The following is a 21,926-nucleotide window of genomic DNA, read 5'->3' as shown; positions in this document are numbered from 1 at the left end:
GCATAAAGGAGGCCTTTGGGCCAGGGAGACAACAGGGCGTTGACCCCTTCCGCACCTGGAGTCGTGAACCGGGAATAAAACCTGGGCAATTGGGCGTTGGCCGGGGTTGCAAATAGATCCACTGATGGTACCCCAAAGCGGCGGACTACGCTGTGGAAAAGAGCCGGAGCGAGACTCCATTCCGAAGGATCGATGGTCGCTCTGCTCAGCCAGTCCGCCTGCACGTTGCTGGTCCCTGCAATGTGCTCCGCTCTCAATGAAGACAGATGACATTCGGCCCAATCGAAGAGAGCTGTCGTCTCGAGCATTAGACGCTGTGACTTCGTGCCCCCTTGGTGATTGAGATGGGCCCTGGTTGCTACATTGTCTGTTAGAACCAGTATGTCTCTGCCCTGAACCCAGGAGGAAAAGGCCTGAAGTGCCAGAAACACTGCCCGGAGCTCCAGAAAGTTGATATTGATAGGAGCTAGGTCTTCCTGGGACCATAAACCCTGAGCCATATGGGGCCCCATGTGAGCCCCCCAACCCGACAGGCTCGCATCCGTGGTCAGAACCAGATGGTCGTGACTGTGGAGAGGCGAGCCCCGAAACAAGGCTGGGGACAACCACCATCTGAGAGAGTGTTTCACGCTTGCTGGAATCCTCACCTGTCGGTGAGAATGACTGACCTTGACCTTTTGGTACGGGAGCAGGAACCACTGGAGCCTCCTGATGTGATATCGAGCCCACGGCACGATTCCAATAGCTGAAACCAGAGTCCCGAGCACTTTGGACAACATGGCCAGCGAGACCTGATGTTGTCGACACAGGTCGCTGACCAGGCGCCGAATGTTGAGAATCCGCTCCGGTGTCAAAGAGACCGTGTCCTGGGTGGTATTTATAATCGACCCCAGATGTTGGATACTTGTAGAAGGCACAAGATGACTCTTTCCTTCATTGATGGTATAGCCGAGGCTCTCCAGGACTTCCCGTGTGAGAGCCAAGTCCCGCTGCGCCCGAGGCAGTGACTTGGACATCACGATGATGTCGTCCAAGTATGCCATCACTCGCACAGACCGGGCCCTGACATGCGCCGTCAATATGTCCATCAATTTTGTAAATGTCCGAGGCGCAGATGACAGGCCGAACGGCATTGCCCGGTACTGGTAGTGAGTACCGTTGAGGCAGAACCTGAGGAAACGACGATGAGCCGGCCAGACAGGAATGTGCAGGTAAGCATCTTTCAGGTCTATTGACGAAAGAAAGTCGTGATGACGAATCGAGGCGAGAATCGACTGGAGAGAGTGCATCCGAAACCTCCGATACCGGATGAAGACATTGAGAGATTTCAAATTGAGGATCATGCGGAACCCTCCTGATGCTTTTGGTACAAGGAAAACGATGGAATAAAACCCTGTTCCTTTGGCATGCTCGGGCACTCTCTCTATCGCCTTGATGTGCAAAAGATGTTCTATTTCCCGCTGTAAATGAAGATTTTTCAACGGATCGCGGGTAGATGGACACTGGACATAACGTTGAGGTGGGGGCTGAAGAAACTCCAGACGCAACCCTTGAGCAATTGTGGCTAGCGCCCATTTGTCGGTGGAGATACTTCTCCAGGAGGCACTGAAAAGTTGTAGTTTGCCTCCTATGGGCGCAAGCGAATGAAAGTCACTTGGCGTTGCGTTTGAAGCCCCGTTGGTTTCCTCTGAATGGCCTCCTAGCCTGCTGATACCCCCTTTGTCGGTCCGGAAATGGGGCACGGTCACCTCGAAAGGATGACTGTCCATACTGGCCCTGCTGAAAAGGCCTAACATTCTGCCCAACCGACGAGGAGGAATCCCAGCGAAAGGGCTGGCGACGATTATAAGGGTTAGTACGACGCTCTTGCCGCCTGTACGCTCTGGGAAGGGACTTCCGTTTGTCCTTATCTTCAATTAGGACCGGATCCAGCGATTCCCCAAACAATTTCTCACCTTGGTAGGGGGAGGAAGCCAGGTTCCACTTGGACTTGAGGTCCGCTGGCCAGTTCCTCAGCCAGAGAAGTCGCCTGGAAGCCAGAGAAGTCGCCATCCCCCGAGCCGAAAACTTTGCCGCATTCAGGGTGGCATCGGCGGAAAATTCAGCTGCCGCTAACAGCTTACTGATGTCCTGCCTTAAACGGCCAGCATCTGGGCCTAGACGGGCTTGAACCTCTTGTAGCCATATTATAGAGGCCCGGTTGAAAAAAGAGGCCGCCGCTGCTGCCCGAAACCCCCAACTGGCCATTAAGTGAGACTTACGCAATAATATCTCCGCCTTTCTATCTTCTGGCTTTAGGCTGTCGCCAGTCTCAGAAGGAACTAAAGCCTTTGAAATTAGAGTCATTACAGGCTGATCAATGGGCGGAAACTCCAATAATTTCTCCATATCGTCATCCAGCGTGTAGAATTTACGCTCCATGACTGAAGGCCCCTGTGCAGCTGCTGGAGTGAGCCAGGGACGCTTAATGCCTTGTATGAAGATGTCTGAAGATGGCACATGGTCAGTCTCAGGCTGGGGTTCTTTAAAGAGGACAGTAGATGGTTTGGGGTCCTCAGTGGAATCTGTAGGCTTGCTAGGACCTGGCAAGTCCGCTGTTTGCTTAGCCTTATGAAGCAACACCTTAAAGAAGGAAGCCTTGAAGAGACCTGCTACAACTGGCGCTTCAGGAGCGGTCTCGTCATCAGAAAAGTCATACTCCTTCTCGGTGTCTTCCAACTGGGGAGGTTCCTCTACCCAGGACCCCATACCCGAGAGGGGCGGTACTGACCAAGGGTTTCTGGATGGACCAGGGCGTGAATCCTGCACTCTTGTTGCCATCCCCTGTGAATAAGCATCTGTAACAAGCTCCTGCAAGGCTGGAGACATCTGTTGCCAGGTATCAGGGTTTACTCTGAGTCCAGCTGCAGTGGGAGTAAAGGTTGCTGAAGGCCCACTTTTAAAGGCATGTGCAGCAGAAGCAGAAGCAGGTCTAGGCTGACTAAGGCCTGATGAAGAATAAACAGGTTGAGGCAGAAAGGGAGATTGCCTTTCTGGGGACCAATCCCTCTCTGACAAGGCCTCCACTGTACCCAACTGGGGAGCTTGTAAATCCCTGGCCTGGAACATCAACTGCGCAGGGAGAGGCGAGGCAATCCTAGGTGTCAGGATGGCTGCCTCCAGCCTCTGCTCTAGTGCCATAATCCTTCTTTCTGCCTCTTTAAGAGATGAAGAGGAAGGCTTTGACTTCTCTTTGGGCTTTGGCTTGCCCTTATCCTTGGGCACTGTGCTGGGGGAAGATCCTTTTTCTGGCATTTTATCTTCCATGCTACTTACAATTAACAGTAGTTAGCAAACAAGGCCTCGAGAGTCACAGAAAGAATGTTCTCCTCACAAAGAACTCTCTCCAAAATGGTGACTAATCACCTCATAAAGGCCACACATACGCCCTGTAGCCTGTACTCCGCCTGCTGATTGGCTGCAGAAATATCTCCTGACAGCAATGGCGGGCGCGGGAAAAATCGCCCCAAAATGGCGGCCCGCGAACATTAACCGTCCCCTGGGGCTTATTATAGACCCCCCTGGAGGGAAGAGCACACCGTTCCTCCTTTTAAAACCTTCTTCGCCGAACACAGCGGCTTTCAAGGCTCCCGGAGGCGGCGATTTCGGCGGCGGCGCGGCGGCGGCGGCTTTATTCTTCGCCGCCGAACAGCTGAGAGGCGCTGGCGCCTTGCCAAGGCCTTTCCTTCGCCGCGAAGTCCTTCTAAAAGCCTCACAGTGAGGGGGACGGACCCCCTCACCTTCGGCTACCAGCCTGGTTTGGCCGCTGAGGCCAGTGACCTTAGGCTGGGTCGCTCCCCGATTGGCATGGTACCCGCTGAGGGAAGGGAAGCCCGGGGAGGATAAAGGTGGGGGTGGTGTCCACGGAGGACAGAGACCCCTTCAAGAATCCACTTCTTCTTCTTCTGTGATCTGTCAGGAATAGAAGAAACAACATTAAACAGGTTATTTATTTACAGATTCTTATTTTAACTTATTTTAACTCTTTACACTATTCCCTCATTACAGAGGAACCAAACTCAAGTCTCTACACTTAGACTGAGTTTTTAAAACTGAGGTATTGGGGGCTGCTAAGGGGCGGTGGCTACCTCGCATTTAAATATTTAAATTAACTCAGTCTCTACCAATAGGATTGGTAATTACCCATGTTGGACTCTCCTTCCCAGTGCAGTGGAGAATGTTTAACTCACTCATTCTTACCAAGTGTAGTTCTAAACAAGTTTCAAAAGAAAGCGACAATAATGATGGAAGATGTCAACACATACTTAGTAAGCAATTTAAAATGCAGAGGGAAGCAGAATACATACTAACATGAACAAGAACTTTTGTAAAGCTAATGACAGAAATATTTCTAAAGTTGCCTTTATCCATCTTAGAGCCCTTGAGAAGTTTGGGATTTCAACTCTCATAATTTCTGGCTAGCATACTTGCAATCAGTGATGGGCACCAGTCCTGGTGCTACCGGGACGGGACGGGAATGTGCACGTGTGTGGCATGGGATTCAGCTTGTGTGCATGCGCAGAAGCTGAATCTTGCACAAAGACACACATGCAAGATAGATTTCCGGTTGGGTGAAAATCAGTGAAAATAAGGTAAGTGATCGCCGTTCCGCTGCCTGCTGTGCCTCTTGCAGCAGCTCTGCCACGAGCGGCCCATTTGCCTGCCTGCCTTACCTTAAATTTGGGGCCTTGCCCTAGTGCTTGCGCGACAGCTTCTCCCTTGCTGCAGCATGGCATGCGGAGCGGGAAGCAGGCTGGGCAGCCCTGAGCTCTGGTTGCGCTGCCTGCTCTCTGCTCTTCCATGCCGCAGGCATCTCTTGTCATGGCAATGGTGCCCTGAGCCAGTTGCGGCCTTTGGGAGCACAGTGCTGCTCCTGAAGGCCAAGACTCACTCGGGCACCATAGTCGCATGCACTGAGAGATGCCTGCGGCACGGGAGAGCAGAGAGTAGGCCACAAGGCCGGAACTCAGGCATGCTGCTGTTGCTGCTGACCCAAGCTGCCGCTCTAGTGTCGCGGCGAGATTCAGCTGTGGTGCAGATGCAGCAGCTGAATTCTCACGCAAACGTCCTTCCGGCAGCGAGATTTCAGCAAAAATCACCATTCCATTGCTTCCACGCATGTGCGGAAGCAAAGAACCAGGTTTTTTTTACCAGAATCGTGCAATTTGCATATGCACAGCACGTGCATGGCCGGTGGTAATGGAGCTGCGTGCGCAACTCCATTTCCGCTACCAGAGTGGCATTCCCCCCTGTAAAGGGTGTTGGGGCCCACCCCTGCTTACAATGGACTATGGGCTTTGAAACCCAAAATGTCTGGTTGGCACCAGAATGAACAAGATTAATTTACTCTGTTATTTCATAATAACATATAAAGGAAGAACCTCCCTAATAGACCATGAAAAGGGTGATGTATTGGAGAAGAGTCTTCCTCTTTGTATTAAAAACTGAATATTCCAATATTTCTTTTCTTGCTTTTCCTTGGCAGAGATTATGTTGGTTTATGTGTGCTTTAATTCTCATAGAACTTCTTCTCTGGCTCTCCAGTTACCCTCTATGTTACTGTTGACTTTTGAAACTAAATGACGTATCTGAAAGATGAGAAAGTTTGATCTGGCCTACAGGAAGCTGATCAGACTTCCAATTGATGGCTTCCCTCTCTTGTTTTATAGTCTATGTGGATTTCTCTTGAACAGTTGGAGAAAGGAGGGAAGGACAGAATTTGAGGAGTTTTCTGTTGGCCAAGAATGGTGGGATGCTTGGAGAGTAGAAGAAAAAGACGGGACCAGAACAGATCAGATTGGGATAACATAAATTGCTGAAATGAATTTACAAGAATTGCAACTTATAGCTGAAACAGGTTGAGAGGGCAAGCTCTTTTCCCTCCCAACAATCTGCTGAAGTCCAGCTCAAATTGATGGCAGCTAAATAACTCTTGGAAATGAGCTGAGGCCAACTACTATATATCCCATTTAAAAGCTGATTTTTTTTCTATTTTCACCTAGATCCAGAGAAAGGAATATTTTATTAGAATGTTTGACCGGTGAAACAAAACCATGAAACCGCAAATAAACATTAAAATTCCAAAATTATAAAATCAGTTTGGTGAAAATATAATGTATTTTCCAAGTAGTAAAACCAAACGTAACTAGAGAATTGAATTGCTCTGGTTGGATAGTAAATAAGTACATTTTACTGTAAATAAAATGGTTCCCAGTCATTATGTGACCAGGAAACCTGAATAGATGGGAAGTTAATAAGTGCAGCTGGGCATCTTTATGAAAAGAGCAATACTGTATAATAAATGTGGGTTGTTTCAAGAACTCCCCCTCCCCGCCCCATTGTTTCTGTCTGTTCTGCCTGGTTCAACAGCAATGTCATTTGGTGGGGCCCAAGGGAACTTTTTCTGCCCTTAGATTAGGTTAGCTCAAACCTTGCTGGCCTTGCACAAGGCCTGAAAAACTTGGTTTTCTGCCCAATGCGAGATAGCCTAACTCTTGGCTTTGTTGAATTGGACAGCTGTATGAAGAAAATAAATCAATATGAAATCCTTCATGGAAACAAAGTAGGCACCCTCAAAAACAGCTTTTGGGAGAGCAGTAAATCTTGTCAAGGCTAGGCTTCTTCTAAATTTGGGAATTGTTGTTTGGCTTAGCTGTCTAGTTATCTTGAACAAATGTGAGTGATTGAACATGTATTTGTATACCTAGGCCCAGGTGAATATTAGGTGACTCTTAACATCATCCTTTCTCCTCTCCCATGAAGAGCAGAATTCCAGAGGATTCCCTTTTCCAGTTTTCTAATGAGGAAGGGTGTTGGTGGCAACTAAGGATTATGGAAGCTGTGACTCCTTACTTAGAAAACAGGAGGTTGACAAAGCTATGCAAGGGCTTCAGCATGTTGCACTTGCTGTACTAATGACCTTCAAAACCAGCACTGAGGGGAAATTTAGCATGTCCCAATGGACTGGGCAGGGTCATTCATCTTGACTGAGCAGTCCAAGGCTGTGTTACTTTGATAAATCAATAAACAAATAAAACTGTGATAGTGTAACAACAGCCCCTTCTGCTTCACAGCCACACCTATTTCCTAAAGCTTCCTTGTTTACAAAGACGTAAACTGTATAAGAATTGAATGGGAAGCAACACAACTCTGGATGAACGTGCTTGGCAAATAGACACATTTCTTCTTCTCTTTCGTGATCATAACTCATTAATCACCTATATACAATTTTTCGGAGTATAAGACGCACATTTTCCCTCCCTAAAAGAGGCTGAAAACTCAGGTGCGTCTTATACTCTGAATGTAACCTTTTTTTTTGAAGCTCCACCCCCCCCCCAGCCCTAATTAGGTGCTAAAATGATCTTTCCAACTCTTACTTTGCAGGTTCTTTCATTGTTACTTTTTGGGAAGAATGTTTTCCAAATCCTCAGTCCTTGCAGGGGTTTTTTTCCATTGCTCTACTTGCTCCGAATGTTTGTTTCCAGCCCTAACCAGGTGCTAACAATATTCCCAGCTCTTACCACCTTGTAAACTCTTTCATTGTTATTCTTTGCAAGGAATGTTTTTCAGAATGTCTTTGCAGGTTGTTTTTCATTGCTCTACTTTCTCTGAATGTTTCTTTCCAGCCCTAACCAGGTGCTAATGATTTTCCCAGTTCTTACTGGGAAAAACCTTGCAAACTCTTTCATTGTTACTCTCTTTGAATAAGATTTTTTTTAAAGCCCTAGCCAGGGGATAAAATAATGTGCTGAAGCTGACCAGACTAAGGATACTAGCCAGGTGAATACCTGGTAAGCAGATTCTTTCCCCCATTTTCTTCCCCCCAAACTAAGATGTGTCTTATACTCCGGTGTGTCTTATACTCCGAACAATATGGTAGTTTCATATATATCATTTCAATAAGCAGAGCTAAAGCATAGCTTTATTTTTGTATATCTTTTATTGCAATATTTCTATCCGCTATTAAATTGTCCCTGTGGGAGGAAAGATACCCCAGTGGGATTAGCATCTACCATAGATGTTGCATTCTATTAAAGATTTAATCAATTCAGACTTACTCATAGTTGTTGCTTTCTGCCCAGAACTGAGGACTTGATAGTGGAATATTCTCTGAAATCTGAATATTTGATGACCGAAATGGATTTTGATGAGTATTACTGCAATCTCGCTTTGGGATAGATAGGAAATTATAGAACTTTTCCATATTAGAAACTCCATATTAGAAATTCTGTAGAGTAAAATCCAAATTCTCCAAGAAGGTTAGAGAACAAGGACAGTCGGTCCCCCCACCCATTTATTTCTGACAGAAAAAAATGGAGTTGATTACAAAAGTATTCTTATGGTCTAATGATGGCCTATGAAATTTGGCTGAACGTAAAACATTTTCTCTTTCAGTGCAAGGGCAATAATGGAACTGATATTGGACAGATGGAAAGAAATGGTGGAGAAATAAAATCCCTCCTTTATGTTAAGTTATGAAGATGTTTGTCCTCCAGTAAGATCTGAATGTAAAAAAATGTTAAAAGTTCAGTTGTCTTTTGGAAAACATCTTTGGATAAGGATTTTTCATTTCACTTTTCCCATCACTCTCATTTCTTTGTATGTGTATGCTTTTTAAAAATGTTTTTATTTTATTGGATCCTATTTAAATACATTGTCCATTATTTTAAAAGTCTTTGGCAGATGAGGATGATTCAAAAGTCCATGTTTTTTCATTTGAGCATAGGATAACAGGAATAAATCTTGGCCTACTAGACAATTTGGCCTTGATGAAGATCTGCCTACCATTAAGAAGAAATGCTCGATCAAAACATTGGGAAAGCCAAAAGCAAGATAAGTCACTTTTAGGTCCTTGAGCAGACAGGGTTGGGTTCTGGAAGGCTGATTTATCAATAAAATCTGAACCTCTCATTCCAAAATATGTTGACTAGCACATCCATGCTAAATCAAGCATACATACATGCTTATGTATTAATGAAATAAAAATGATAAAATTCACAGTCCAGTAAGATTTTAAAAAGGTCTCCATCTGATACCAATGAGAATATAAAGGGAGCATCAGGAAAACCTTCTGAGAAGAATATTCTACCAACTAACTCTGCTGCTCTGTTGGTTCTAGTTCTTTGGTCATTCCTCTTACCTCATGCTATGAATCTAGGGAGAGAGTTCAGATCTTTGGATCCTGGAACCCAAAACATGCAGTGTTTCAGCTTTGTGGCAAAGGGAATCCAAGGGTAGGACTTTCTCTTCATCCAGGAGAAGACACTGTGGCCTACAGGAATCCCTGTTGGAAACCTTGGGATTGCTGCTGCAGATAAGATGTCCTGAAGAATGAAAACACATATTGCTTTCAAAATTGCAGAAATGTAGGTTGTATCAGGCCATGGTCTCAAAGGAGATATTTCCAGAGTTTCTGCAAACATTTCAGTTATTTCAATCTGTCTTACTTAGCTCATTATACTGCACAGGTCTATGACTTTAGTGAATCTATTTGTGTCTCATTTTGTATTATCTTTCACTCATTTTTATTATCTTTCAGAATCTCTGAAACTCTAAAGAAATCAACTTCATTAAAAGACCACCTTTAGATGAGTTTGACCGTCAATGACTTCACATAGACAAGTCAACAAATTCTTAATGGGGCTGCCATGGCCTTCTTCCAAGATTATTTTTGTTGTTGTTGTTCCCAATACAGTATCCACTACTGATATTTTTTGGAGGTGTCTCATCCCATTTTTCATTATTCTTGACCCTGTTTGACTCCAAGCTCAGATAAATTCAGCCAAATGCTGCCATCTGCTGTTCCAATCTTCATACAGGTCCAAAGAATTGATTGAAATAATTAACTGTATAATAATTTTTATTTTCATTATTTATTCAACAACCAAGAAAAAAATATTTTTCTAAAATAGCAAAATTTTGCACTGTTATGCAAAAGCTTGGCCTACAAATGGTCGCCAATAGTTATTATTGTTAGGAGTTAATTTTGCTTTCTCCATTTTGTTTAGCATACTAATATTGGTCAATGACTAATGTTTCTTTTGTCTAAAAATAATGTTTTCTTCAGTGTGTTTATCTTGGGCCAGAACATCTTCCCTGTCCAATGGAATCAAAATAAAGAGAATGAAGTTTCTTCATAAGGCATTTCCATATTAAACCATAATAGCTTTCCCATATATACCTACACATTGTGTTAAAAGGCTGCTCCTTGACATCTCTCTTTGAACTGAATCTTATGAAATTCAATTCCATTCGTCCCATACATAGAATAATAAACTAGTCACACATGTTTTATGCCTCCTTTCTTTTCTTCTGATCAGGCAATCTTTGGAAACATTCATTCCATATAATTTTTAGATAAATGCACTTATGCTTTTTTAGATAAATGTCCAACTAACTTCCGTAAACCTATTCCTTAGCTTATTAACCCCAAATGTCTTAAACAGAACTGAACAGTCAGGAGATCAGGATGATAGCTGTTGCAACTTTGCCATAGTTTCTGAAAAAGAACCTTCATGTTTTCTGATTCTTTATTATAATTTTCTGACCTTACTAAGATGTAAGCCAGTACATCAGGCAAATAAAAACCAAAATCCTTTTCATGCATGTTGTATATTTTAGAAACTTTATCAAGGATAAGGTCATTCATCTATCTTGACTCTGCTCCTAGCCTTAAAGTAATTAATACATTCTTGAGGTCATTTAGGGAATTCCCTAAGTTGCAGATAATTAGCTAAGATTTATCATTTTCATTACTATCAGACTGACCTTGTCCTTAAATCACAGTAGCAGTGGTAATTTTAGGCTATACTGTAGTCTTAAGTGTTCTATGGCAAACTCCTTGGAACTTAATGGTCTTGCACAGATACTCTTTACTTGTTTGCCCATTTTAAAATGTAGTAGAGCCATCATGCTGGGTTTGGAGATTCCCCCTCTTGATTTTATCAATGGGTTTCTGCTTGAAAGTCATTTATTGATGGCACCACTATCTCAAGCTATTTCCTCATCCTTCTTTTCTCCAGCTAAATGAAAGAGCATAAGCAGTTAGTGTTTATTATTACAAACTGGACTCTGATCTGATCTGGTCAATCACATTGTGTTATCACAGTGTGCTGCAGAAATTGAATGCCCAATTTTTGTCTTTCAGGGCAAGGAGATACCATGCGAGTTGATTTGCCTCTTGAGATCTTGAATCAGGTCACAAAGGAGAAGGGAATTGTGGAGCACAGAAGATGCTTCTGCTTGCTGTAGGCAGTGATGGGCTGCTGCCCCCCCCCCGTGTGTGTGTAGAAACGGGGGTGGGTAGTAAGTTTATACACTATATACTGAATACTTAATTTTTTTATTGTCCTCCTCTAGTACATTAGTATGATCGTTAATTACTTTAAAATAGGAAATAATTAAATAGTATGTTTTCACCCATAAACGCTTTAATTATTTTAATCATTATCTAGAACTGAACTTTTAGAGCCATTAAAGAAAATTGAGCTACTTGCCTAATCTGTTATCTTGTGGGTTCAGTACAAAACCTTAAAATGTTACTGTGCTCCTTAATAAATAATGATGTCTATCATTTGTCCTTTTTGTGGCTATTCAAATAATGTGACTTAATCAACTGAAAAAGAGTCCAAGCACCTATTTCAAAACTTACCTTGGTCGGTAAGCCACTCCCACCCAGTCACATGACTTTTAAACCACCACTGGTCACATGATTGTTAAGCCACTCCCATGGCTGGCAAGCCACACCCACAAAATAAGCCATGGCCACAGTGTGGCAGTAAAGATTTTGGCAGCCCATCACTGGGTTTAGGGCAGGGGTCTTCAAACTTGGCAAGTTTAAGAATTGTGGACTTCAACTCCCAGAATTCTCCCAGCTGGGAGTTGAAATCCACATCTTGAAGTTGCCAAGTTTGAAGACCTCTGGTGTAGGGTCTGCCATAATTCTGAACGTACAGTATTTTTAGAATAGTATATTCAATCTACCTCCCTTTTCACAGTCGGTTCCAGACCAGAGGGATATTCAAATGCTATATGTTTCTGTTGTGGTTAGCTCTGGCCCAGCTCCTGCCCCAAGGAATGTGCAGGTGGATGTGGGGGAGACATCCACATGCCGCAGGCCTGTTTTGCTCCCGATGGAATCTCCCGACGAAGCCTCCTCTGACCAAGGAAGCGTGAGTGACAGGGAAGAGGGGAGTTTGGCAGACAGCCCAGGAGGAGATCAATCATCTGTATCATCCTTGGATTTTGAACAAGAATTAATGACACATCCACGCATGCGTAGAGTGATGCATAGGAGACAACAACTGAAGGATTATTACAAGAGAAAATGAGGCCACCTGTGGTTGGGTGGGGCTCCAGTAATTAGGGCTGCTGCTATAAATAGCAGCATGTGGGTTTGGCCATTGTGAAAGAGTATCTGATCGCAGTTCTTCAGGAATCATGTGTTGCTGTTTTCTGGACTTTGTTGATTTTTCACGCCTTGGAAAACAAAGCAGGGCAACGTGTGTGTGTGTGTGTGTGTGTGTGTCTCACCTCGTTGGAAGAAGAAGGGGTGTGAAGTTTCTTCACAGCTGCTAGCTAAGTACTTAATGACTGCTTAAGGGAAATTGTACAGACTACCCGGTTGTTTTGGGATGAGTGCTCTTTGCAATACAAAAAGAGTGCTTAGTTTATTTTGAATTTTGTGATAAAGAACATTGTTTTGAATTTTCAAATGTGTATGTGTCTGAAATTTGTACCCTTCAATTTTCGGGAGGCTCCTACCAGAGAGCCCGGCAGAACAGTTTCATACCCTTATGTACATTTTTTTTAACACAATGTATATCATGTGTAGTGTTTTTACTCATATGGACTTTTAGCAGTCATATAGTGATGATTTTCTCCTGTTTGGGTCTCATCAAACATATAACTTCATACATAAGGACATAATTTAGCAACTATACATCTCTTTGTTTTGAAAGCTTGGGAAAGGAAGATAGTCTTATACACCATTCTAAAGACAGATTGTATATATCCTTTCCTGAAACATTTCTGAGGACAATATTATATAGTCCATTCAAGTTCAATTCCTACTAGAAGAATTCAAATTCATTCAAAGATCCCAGATGGCCTACATTTAATAAGTTTTAAGTAGATTGAAACTAGTGATGTACTGCCACCTAGTGGCTTCCATAGAAATAAAAAATGTGATGCTTCTTGGTAACCAGATATAGAACTTTCATTAGCTTCTGCATGTATCAATGTTTGAAAAACAAAACAATGTTTAACTCTTAAAACATTAATTTAAATACCCTAAGAGTAATGAATATGAGTATCACTCTATTACCCCACCTTTGTATGTGTGTTCTGTGTGTAAACCATTTTTGATTCCTGGTAACTGCTTGGACAATTCTTTCATATTCTTGGCAAGATTTGCCATTACCTTTGTGACCTAGCTGGTTTTTGAGGCTAAAGCAGGACTCGAGTTCACAGTCTCCTGGTGATTGGCTCAAGATCACCCAGACACATTGCATGTCTAAAGTAGGACTAGAACTCACAGTCTCCTAGTTTTTAGCAGGGTAGATAAATTGAATGATTAATTTTATTGGATTTTTAAAAATTTAATAAAATGCTTTTGGAGTAAAAATCTATTTAAGATACATTAACAATTTAGTTTATTCAGCATGAAATGGAGCTTAGTTATGTAGCATGAGGCTGTATATTCTGCAATATTGGGACAGTCAACAGCTGGTCAGCGGAGCCACTGGGGGACAGAGATGACAGTTGGTCTTTAAAAATTATGATTTAAATCAAGCCTTTTTACTAGTGATTTAAATTATTCACCCTGGTACCATCTGTCTTGACCAGAGGTTTTCAAACTTGGAAACTTGTGGACTTCAATTCCCAGAATTCTCCAGGTAGCTATGCTGGCTGGAGAATTATGGAAGTCCATAAGCAAACTGTCTTTTTCAGGTAATTCAGAGAATGCAACTCTTTTTGGTGGAGATTTGGTGTATATGTTTATTCAGTGCAGATTACACACAGCCCTGGGAATAAGTAACAAGAAAAAACAGCAACCGTAGTACATATATACTGTATGAAATTTTAAAATTGGGAGGAAAAGAAATCCCAGTTGACCCACTGAGATAATTTTCCCCCTTTCCGTTCTGGCGTCCTTTGACTGGAATAGGGACTTTATAATATAATAAGTTTTGATTCATTTTTCTCCTCCCGCCTCCCTCCGTATTCCCAATTTAAAAAATAATAATGCATCTTTCCAAACATGGCTTGACTTGCAGCTTTTTCAAGTTTAAAAATGTACATCCAAACATTCAACATACAAATATTTACAAATGTACAAAATAAAAACCCGAGAGGTCAGCCCAAATGCTCCAGAATCAGAAATGAGCAGTGTATAAAAAAGAGAGAAAGAAATAAAAAGCCAGCAATAGACCACCCCCAACACTAATGTACAAAGAATAGGGAAATACAAAAAACGTTTAAGGGTCTGAAGTCAAGAGGATAACTAGACCCACAGAATATTTCCTCCTTTTGTTCTTCTCAGACTGAGAAAGCAACAGTTCCTTCATATTCTGCTCATAGTCCTTTCAAGTTTCTTCCTATTTGGTTTATTTGGAGCAGCCCCCACCCCACCCCAAAAACCTTGGCAACTATAAGACTTGTGGACTTCAGTTCCCAGAATTCTCCAACCAGAATAGCTGCCTGGAGAATTCTGGGAGTTGAAGTCCACAAGTCTTAAAGTTGCCAAGTGTGAAGACCTCTGATTTGGAGGTTCTCCCCTAGTTCACCAGGCCATTGTACAACCACAACTTACTAAATGAGCTACAGTATTCCTGCCTGCGAACACACATTACACTAAACTCCAAGCCAGCCAGCCATTTTATGGCTTAGCATGATGTGTGAATCACAATTTCAGATATTTTTCTCTTTCCCTCTCCTTCTAATTTTGGCTGAAAGTTGTATTTTTTCGCCCATTCACCTGTTCCTGTAGGTATTGCATACACAAGAAAGACATCTGCAATAAATTACGATATGTGGTGAAGATTGATGCAAGAGAGGTTTAGGCAGAGGGCTCACAATATGTGACCATTGGCCAATTACAATCCAGCAGCAGCTCACCTGTTTTGGAAGAAGCTCCACTCAGACTGTAATTGAATTAACACGAAATGATATACAGTGATCCCTCTATTATCGCGAGGGTTCCATTCCAAGACCCCTCGCGATAATCGATTTTTCGCGATGTAGGGTTGCGGAAGTAAAAACACCATCTGCGCATGCGTGCCCTTTTTTTCTATGGCCGCGCATGCGTAGATGGTGGAGTTTGCGTTCCCCGCCGCCCACGCAAAGGGGAAACCCGATTCGGCTCCTCGCTGCTGCTGCGCTACCGAGCAGATCAGCTGCTGGGCAGCCGAAGGAACCTTCCCTGGGTCTTCCCCCTCTTGCTGGCGGGCGGGCGAGCGGCGGGCATCAGCGAGGAGCCGGGGTTTCCCCTTTGCGTGGGCGGCCAGGAAGACCCAGGGAAGGTTCCTTCGGCCGCCCAGCAGCTGATCTGCTCGGTAGCGCAGCAGCAGCGAAGAGCCGAATCGGGGTTTCCCCTTTGCGTGGGCGGCCAGGAAGACCCAGGGAAGGTTCCTTCGGCTGCCCAGCAGCTGATCTGCTCGGCGCAGCAGCAGCGAGCAGACAAAGATCGGGGTTTCCCAGCCGCCCACGCAAAGGGGAAACCCCGGCTCCTCGCTGATGCCCCCGCTCGCCCGCCCGCCCGCCGCCCGCCAGCAAGAGGGGGAGAGATAGAGAAAGAGAGAGAAGGAAAGAAAGAGATGAGAGAGGGAGGAAGAGAGTGTGAGAGAGGAAGAAGCAAGATAGAGAAAGAGAGAGAGAAAGAAAGATGAGAAAGGAAGGAAGAGAGTGACGTCATCGGGTGGAAAAATCGTGATATAGCATTTCGCGAAGATCAAGATTGCGAAACTCGAGGGATCACTGTAAACACTGTTAGTGGATGACCCATCTATAGAATAATTCCCCTTTCTATCAGTTACATTTTTTGAGGAATACTAGAAGCCAAGATGTCAAGAAAAGCTATTATGTCAATTAGCAGGATCTCCAAAATCCTGCATAATGGGTGAGAATGGCATTAATGGGGTTGCCACAAAGAAGAGGAAGTCAAAGTATTCTCCAAAGCATCTGAAGGCAGGACAAGAAGCAATGAATGGAAACTAATCAAGCAGAGAAACCAACCAAGGACAAATTTCTTGGCAGTGAGAACCATCAATCAGTGGAACAACTTGCCTCCAGAAGATGCTTCAACACTGGAGATTTTAAGAAGAAATTGGACAAACATTTGTCTGAAATGGTATAGTGTTTCCTACCTGAACAGGAAACAGGAAGCAGGTTGGACTAGAACAGTGTTTCCCAACCTTGGCAACTTGAAGAGATCTGGACTTCAACTCCCAGAATTCCCCAGCCAGCGAATGCTGGCTGGGGAATTCTGGGAGTTGAAGTCCAGATATCTTCAAGTTGCCAAGGTTGGGAAACACTGGACTAGAAGACCTCCAAGGTCCCTTCCAATTCTGTTATTCTGTTACTCCTGAGATAGCCTTTCCTTCTTATTAGAAGGCAGTGGAAATCCTACAGGCAGTCTTCTACTTACATCAGTTTAGCAAATGTTACAACAGCGTTTGAAAAAATTAACTTACAACTGGTTCCCATACTTAGAATAGTGGCGACATCCCATGGTCACCTGATCAAAATTCAGGCGCTTGGCAACCAGCCTATATTTATGATAGTTGCAGCATCTTAGGGTCACGTGATGGCTACTTGGGACCTTACTGGCCAACTTCCAATGATTAAATTCAAAAGGAAAAGCCAGATTTGCTTGGGACACAGAAAGCGACGCAATTGGGCAATGACTCTATTGCTTAGCAATAGAAATTCTGGTCCCAGTGGTGCTTGTACAAAGCCATTTGGGCAACGGAATCTTTTGTTTCTTTAAGAAGGGAGAAGGCATGTATAGGTCCTTATTGGGACCCACCACGTCTGCTCAAGGGTGCTGGATTTGGACTGGTCTTCTTCAATTATGTGGAAATATGCATGTCTTCTAGTGTGAACACCATGCCCCCTGCCTCAACTATACTGTCAACACATGGCAGAGAGGATAAGCTATTTAGTCAGAGTAGAAAGAAAGATGAAAGATATTTAGGTCTAACCTCTCCCAGTATGCTTTATACTGCTTTATACTGATGATAAAAGCTCAACAAAGGACTTAATTTAATAGATCCAAGTTTCCCCTTGGGGTGTTCCATTTTGTCATCAATTTCATTTCTAATCTGGCACGAAGCCCTGCCTGAACCATTTTCTGCCTGATCTGTTAATATTAGACTAGAAAGAACCTCATGTTCTTGAAAGTCAAAGCAATCCCAATCCATTTATTCTTAGAAAAGTAGGGTCAACTTCTTCAGCTTTAAAATTCTTTGGGTGGGTTCACACAACCCTCCTACGAAGTCAATACAATCTCTTCCAGGAGGCAAGTAAGAATCCAAGAGCCCACAAGGAAAATTGGTCAGGGGAGGAAGGAATCACTTAATTTCTGAATTAAATATTAAGAAAAAGAAGCCCTGGGATCCCCACTCTGCATTTTTGTTCAAATGACAATGCAGGCAGCTTTGTGGAATAATCCACAGATGAAGAGTCAGCTTTGCACTGAAATAAAGGTGGGAAAGAAGCTCCTCCCCCCCCCTGCCATGTGTTTTTCCCATGCAAAGACACAGAGCCACCTGTGTGGTTCCTTCTCTTTGCAAACATCTCTTGTTTGACCTTATAGGGAAATGGCATTAGACAGATGCCTGGAAAAAAAGGCAGGCAACTTTCAGGGGGCAGGTGTAGTGCTTATGTTTTTTGAAAGGGTCCTAGTGGGCAGAGCAAAGATGCAAAGTGGGCATGTGGACCTTGTGCCAGGTGTTCATGCCTGTTTACTTTTTCCACCAATTTAGATGGTTTTTGTTTTAAAACAAATCTTCATGCTACAGATTTAGTGAGAGGCAACTGAAGTTAGAGAAGGAACTGAGATTTCCAAAAAACAAAAGTAACTGAGTGGAAAAATGCCAACAACTCAGGAAGTTCAGTTGTTTACCTTGGGCATTAAGAGACGTCTCTATTTCAGAGGACTTCAAACTTGGCAACTTTAAGACTTGTGGACTTCAACTCCCAGCATAGCTGGCTGGAGAATTCTGGGAGATGAAGTCCACAGTCTTAAAGTTGCCATGTTTGAAGACCTCTGCTTTATTTTCCTTGACCATGATCCAGTTTTTAAATAATCACACACAGAGACAAAAATTGCAATTTCTTCCTGGTTCTACTGGTGGATCCCTCACCTGCCAGTTATTAAAAGTCAGGCATCCATCCAAAATACCAGCATGGTGTCATTTGCACAAAAGGAAGGCCCCAACTTCTTCCCTCTCTCTATAGCCTCAAAGAGAGACTATGGTCTTTAGTCTTCCTTAAGTAGTTCAGCCTTAAGGAAATCAAACTTTCTAGACCGGGCTTGCTAAATCAGGATTTAATGAACAGATAACCTTAACTGCTTGGGTCAAGCTGCTCACTGGGGTTCAGTTTGTCAAAGGTGAGCCCAAATTTTCACACCTGCCACTGGAGGATCAGAGGGCAACTCCCATGCTGACAGCGACTGTTGAGAAACCAGCTTACAATTTCCCTGATATTTCACCCAGAAAGTCCTTCCTTCTCCAAGGACATCTCTGCCAATTTAAAAAAGAAAGCACCAGGCTGAGAGCAAGCCCTTCCCTCAGCAGGTCACACAAGTGATAAGATAGAGAAGGAATTCTGAGTAAAAATAGATCTATCTTCCCCTGAACTTTGCAACATGTGATGGCCTTGGCGATTTAGAGCCAATCCCTTGCAAATTATTTTGGAAGGGAGAATCACAGAAGTTGGGAATCTCCTTATGTTTATCTTAGAATGGATGCAAGCATTGTTTCAGTCTCAGCCTGAGCCACAGAAATCAGTGACAGAGCATCACACACTGGCAGCCCAAAAAGAAAGCAGCAGCTTTGTCCACAGATCTATTGTCCTATCCTTTAGAGTTTCCTATGATCGTAAAAACAAATGGCAGAGAAGCAAAGGTGGGGAACAGAGTCAAACTGGAGCACTAATATAGGTATATATTGTAAGCTAAAGAAAATCTAGCCCTGTTTAGAAGTAGAAAATCTATAGCTGTCCAGAAGTTGTTCAATGAAAATTTCCACCAGGGCCATCTAGGAAGGGCTAAGGTAAGAGATGCTGAGAGTTGTGCCCCACCAGCCTCTGGAGAATTATGTAAGTATCTAACTTCCAGAGTGTTCCTCAACACAACTCCAGAGCCCCGTTTCCTGTTTGGGTTTGGAGAAAATTGGGAACAAAGTTTCCTATGATGAGTCTTCCCTGCACTCTCCAATGTTGTCCTTTCCTTTCCTCTACTCTTGCTTCTTTTCTTAAGCCGAGAGAGAAATGCTCTCCTCCTGCATTTCTCTCTACATCATTACTGTTATCATTTTCAAAGAAAAGAAGCAACAGGTATTTCCAAGTATTTAGCAATAGCAGCAACAAAAATCCTTTTTTTCCTGAAATGAAGCACATTAGGGCAGAGGTCTCCAACCCCCGGTCCATGGAGCAGCACTGCACAGTGGCATGCCAGAAATTGGGCCATGCTAACAAGCAAGGCCCCCTCCACGGGATGCCGGCAGTACACGAAACCATGCTCCCTCTGGTCCATGGAAAAACCTCTCTCCACAGAACCAGTTCCTGGTGCCAAAAGGTTGAGGGCCAGTGCATTAGGGAGGGTAATCCACAAGTCAAGACTAGGGGACTCCAAACTTTATGACTTGTGGACTTTAACTCCCAGAATTTAAGTCCACAAGTCTTAAACTAGCCAAGTTTGAAGATCTCTGGTCAAGACAAATGTGACCTCAAATCCCATTCTTTTTTAAAAAAAGAAACACTCTGTTCTTTATTTTGCTTCAATTGGTTGGCTTCATTTACTTTTGTATTAGTCCTGTTCCAGCCTAGGGCAAAAATTAAAATGGACCCAATGCACTTGAGCTTTGTGCTTGCGATAGGGTGAGTGAGAGGATTCTCTTTAAAAGTAGAAATCCAGAATATTATGGCTTAAACCAGTCTTATTCTGCTTTTTTATTTTACAAAGGGGTTTTTATTTTCCAATGCAGAGGAGGGTTTTAAAAGATAATTGTCCACCTACAATCGGTCTTTTCACTATCATCCAATTTGGATGTTGGGATTTTTTGGAACCAATGGGGTGAAATTACCTGGTACCATAGTACTTGAGCATACGATCACAATCAAGGTAGACCCTGCATCTGCTTTAATGCAACAGGAACCAACTAGGCTGGGTGGCATAAAGAGAAAAGGAAAGGTCAGGGGAGAATGGGGGAAATGCCAAGACAGAAATAAAATAAATGAGTAGACAGGCCTATGGGAACAATTGCAATAAAAATTAAAATATGTAGGATTTAAAATATATATATCTTCAACACTGCAGGTTGAGGTTACAGTCAGGGTTTGGGAACACTGAAGCCTTTATGCAGGCTGAGATGTCATCCACCTCACCTCTCTGTCTTTTCCTGTTGAGTGCCTCTGTAGCAGCGTTCTGCATCTGGGGATTTCCACATATCCTGGATTCCAGTTTGACCCTGCCCAACAAAGGCTGTATTGCTAAGAGGTGCTGGACAGCCCAGCACAACTACAGGATGACCAGCCAAGAAATGATGACCTAAAAGAAAGACAACCAATTGCTCTTCAACGGTCTTTGTCTTCCGTAGGCTGGTTTTGCAACGGACCCAGGCTGTAGAATCTGTGATGTGGGTGGGAGAGAGCCCTGGAAAAACCCCCGAATGAACTTCAAGGAACTAAACGTTCAACACACATCCACGCACAGACCAACACACATTTATCCACCTGTCTCTGGAAATGCCAATGAAAGAGCGGGGAGTCTTTCTCATCCCCATTTGCAATTTTGTCCAGGCTGTGCATTCTCTTTTCTCTCTCTCCAATTTAAGATTCCAGCCCTCATCTCTGCCATCTCCAGGTGTCATTGGTAGTTATTTCTGTTTTTAAAATCCTTCCTTCTCAGGTATGTTTCCCCAGTTGATCTCCCATGAATGTTGGGTCGGGAGGTGATGGGGGAGAGCCATGGATGCCCCCTGTGCACTCAGAGTTCAGAAAGATGAAGGAAGACCCTGTCAACAAGCAGCAGCCAAGGTTCTGGGCAAGAAGAGTCTCCATGCCTCCAATCCACATCAGCACCAGGAGGTGGCAAAGGTCTTCTGGATCATTGCTGCCCTGCCGATTGGAAGGCTGTGCTCCTTCGGCTCTCAGCAGTAACAGAGCCTGGCCCAAGACAGGAACTCCCATGGATCAGCCTAAGGCAACCCTGAGAAGGCAAAGGAGGAGTGCGAGTTCCAGAGGTCAGGAGGGAGCCTGGGCCATGGGCCAAGCTGGTGAGGGAGCTGCCGACAGGTTGGAATGTACATTGGTGCTGATGGTGAAGTCACTTGGCTATAGGGGAAAATGAAGAGAGGGAACAAGGTGAGTGCAGGAAGAAAAAACTCTGCTATCTAGCGTGACTCACAGGCAAGATCTCTCTTTGTTCTGTTCTTCAAGATGCCAGCAATAAACCCAAGAACGTATTTGTGTCATGCAGTTGCTCAACCACTGAACTGCTGTTCTTCAAACAGAAGAATCCAAAGGCTTTGGGACCTAAGAAACTGCCTTGTTCAGATTTGGACCATTGTTTCAGAATTCTCCCACCACAGCAACTTCTGGAACGCATGGATTCCAAATTCAGGAATCTCCCCTTCATCATGCAATTGCTGAAGACTGATGGA

At 43.7% G+C, this 21,926-nt stretch overlaps 1 protein-coding gene across 1 annotated transcript in view; it reads right to left on the bottom strand.

The window, feature by feature from the left end:
- Positions 1-20,031: 20,031 nt before the first annotated feature.
- The window catches only part of LOC139174705 (G protein-coupled receptor kinase 5-like), a 119,818-nt gene continuing 117,923 nt past the window's right edge, over positions 20,032-21,926 (bottom strand). The window contains exon 16 of the mRNA XM_070765218.1: positions 20,032-21,597. Within this exon, the coding sequence (XP_070621319.1) occupies positions 21,508-21,597 (90 nt within the window). The 3' untranslated portion in view covers positions 20,032-21,507. The remainder of the gene's footprint in view (positions 21,598-21,926) is intronic.

The sequence above is a fragment of the Erythrolamprus reginae genome, chromosome 12 (genome assembly GCF_031021105.1).
Source record: "Erythrolamprus reginae isolate rEryReg1 chromosome 12, rEryReg1.hap1, whole genome shotgun sequence".
NCBI lineage: Eukaryota > Metazoa > Chordata > Lepidosauria > Squamata > Dipsadidae > Erythrolamprus > Erythrolamprus reginae.
Note: the sequence above shows the minus strand (reverse complement) of the source record. Positions and strands in the feature narration are given on the sequence as shown.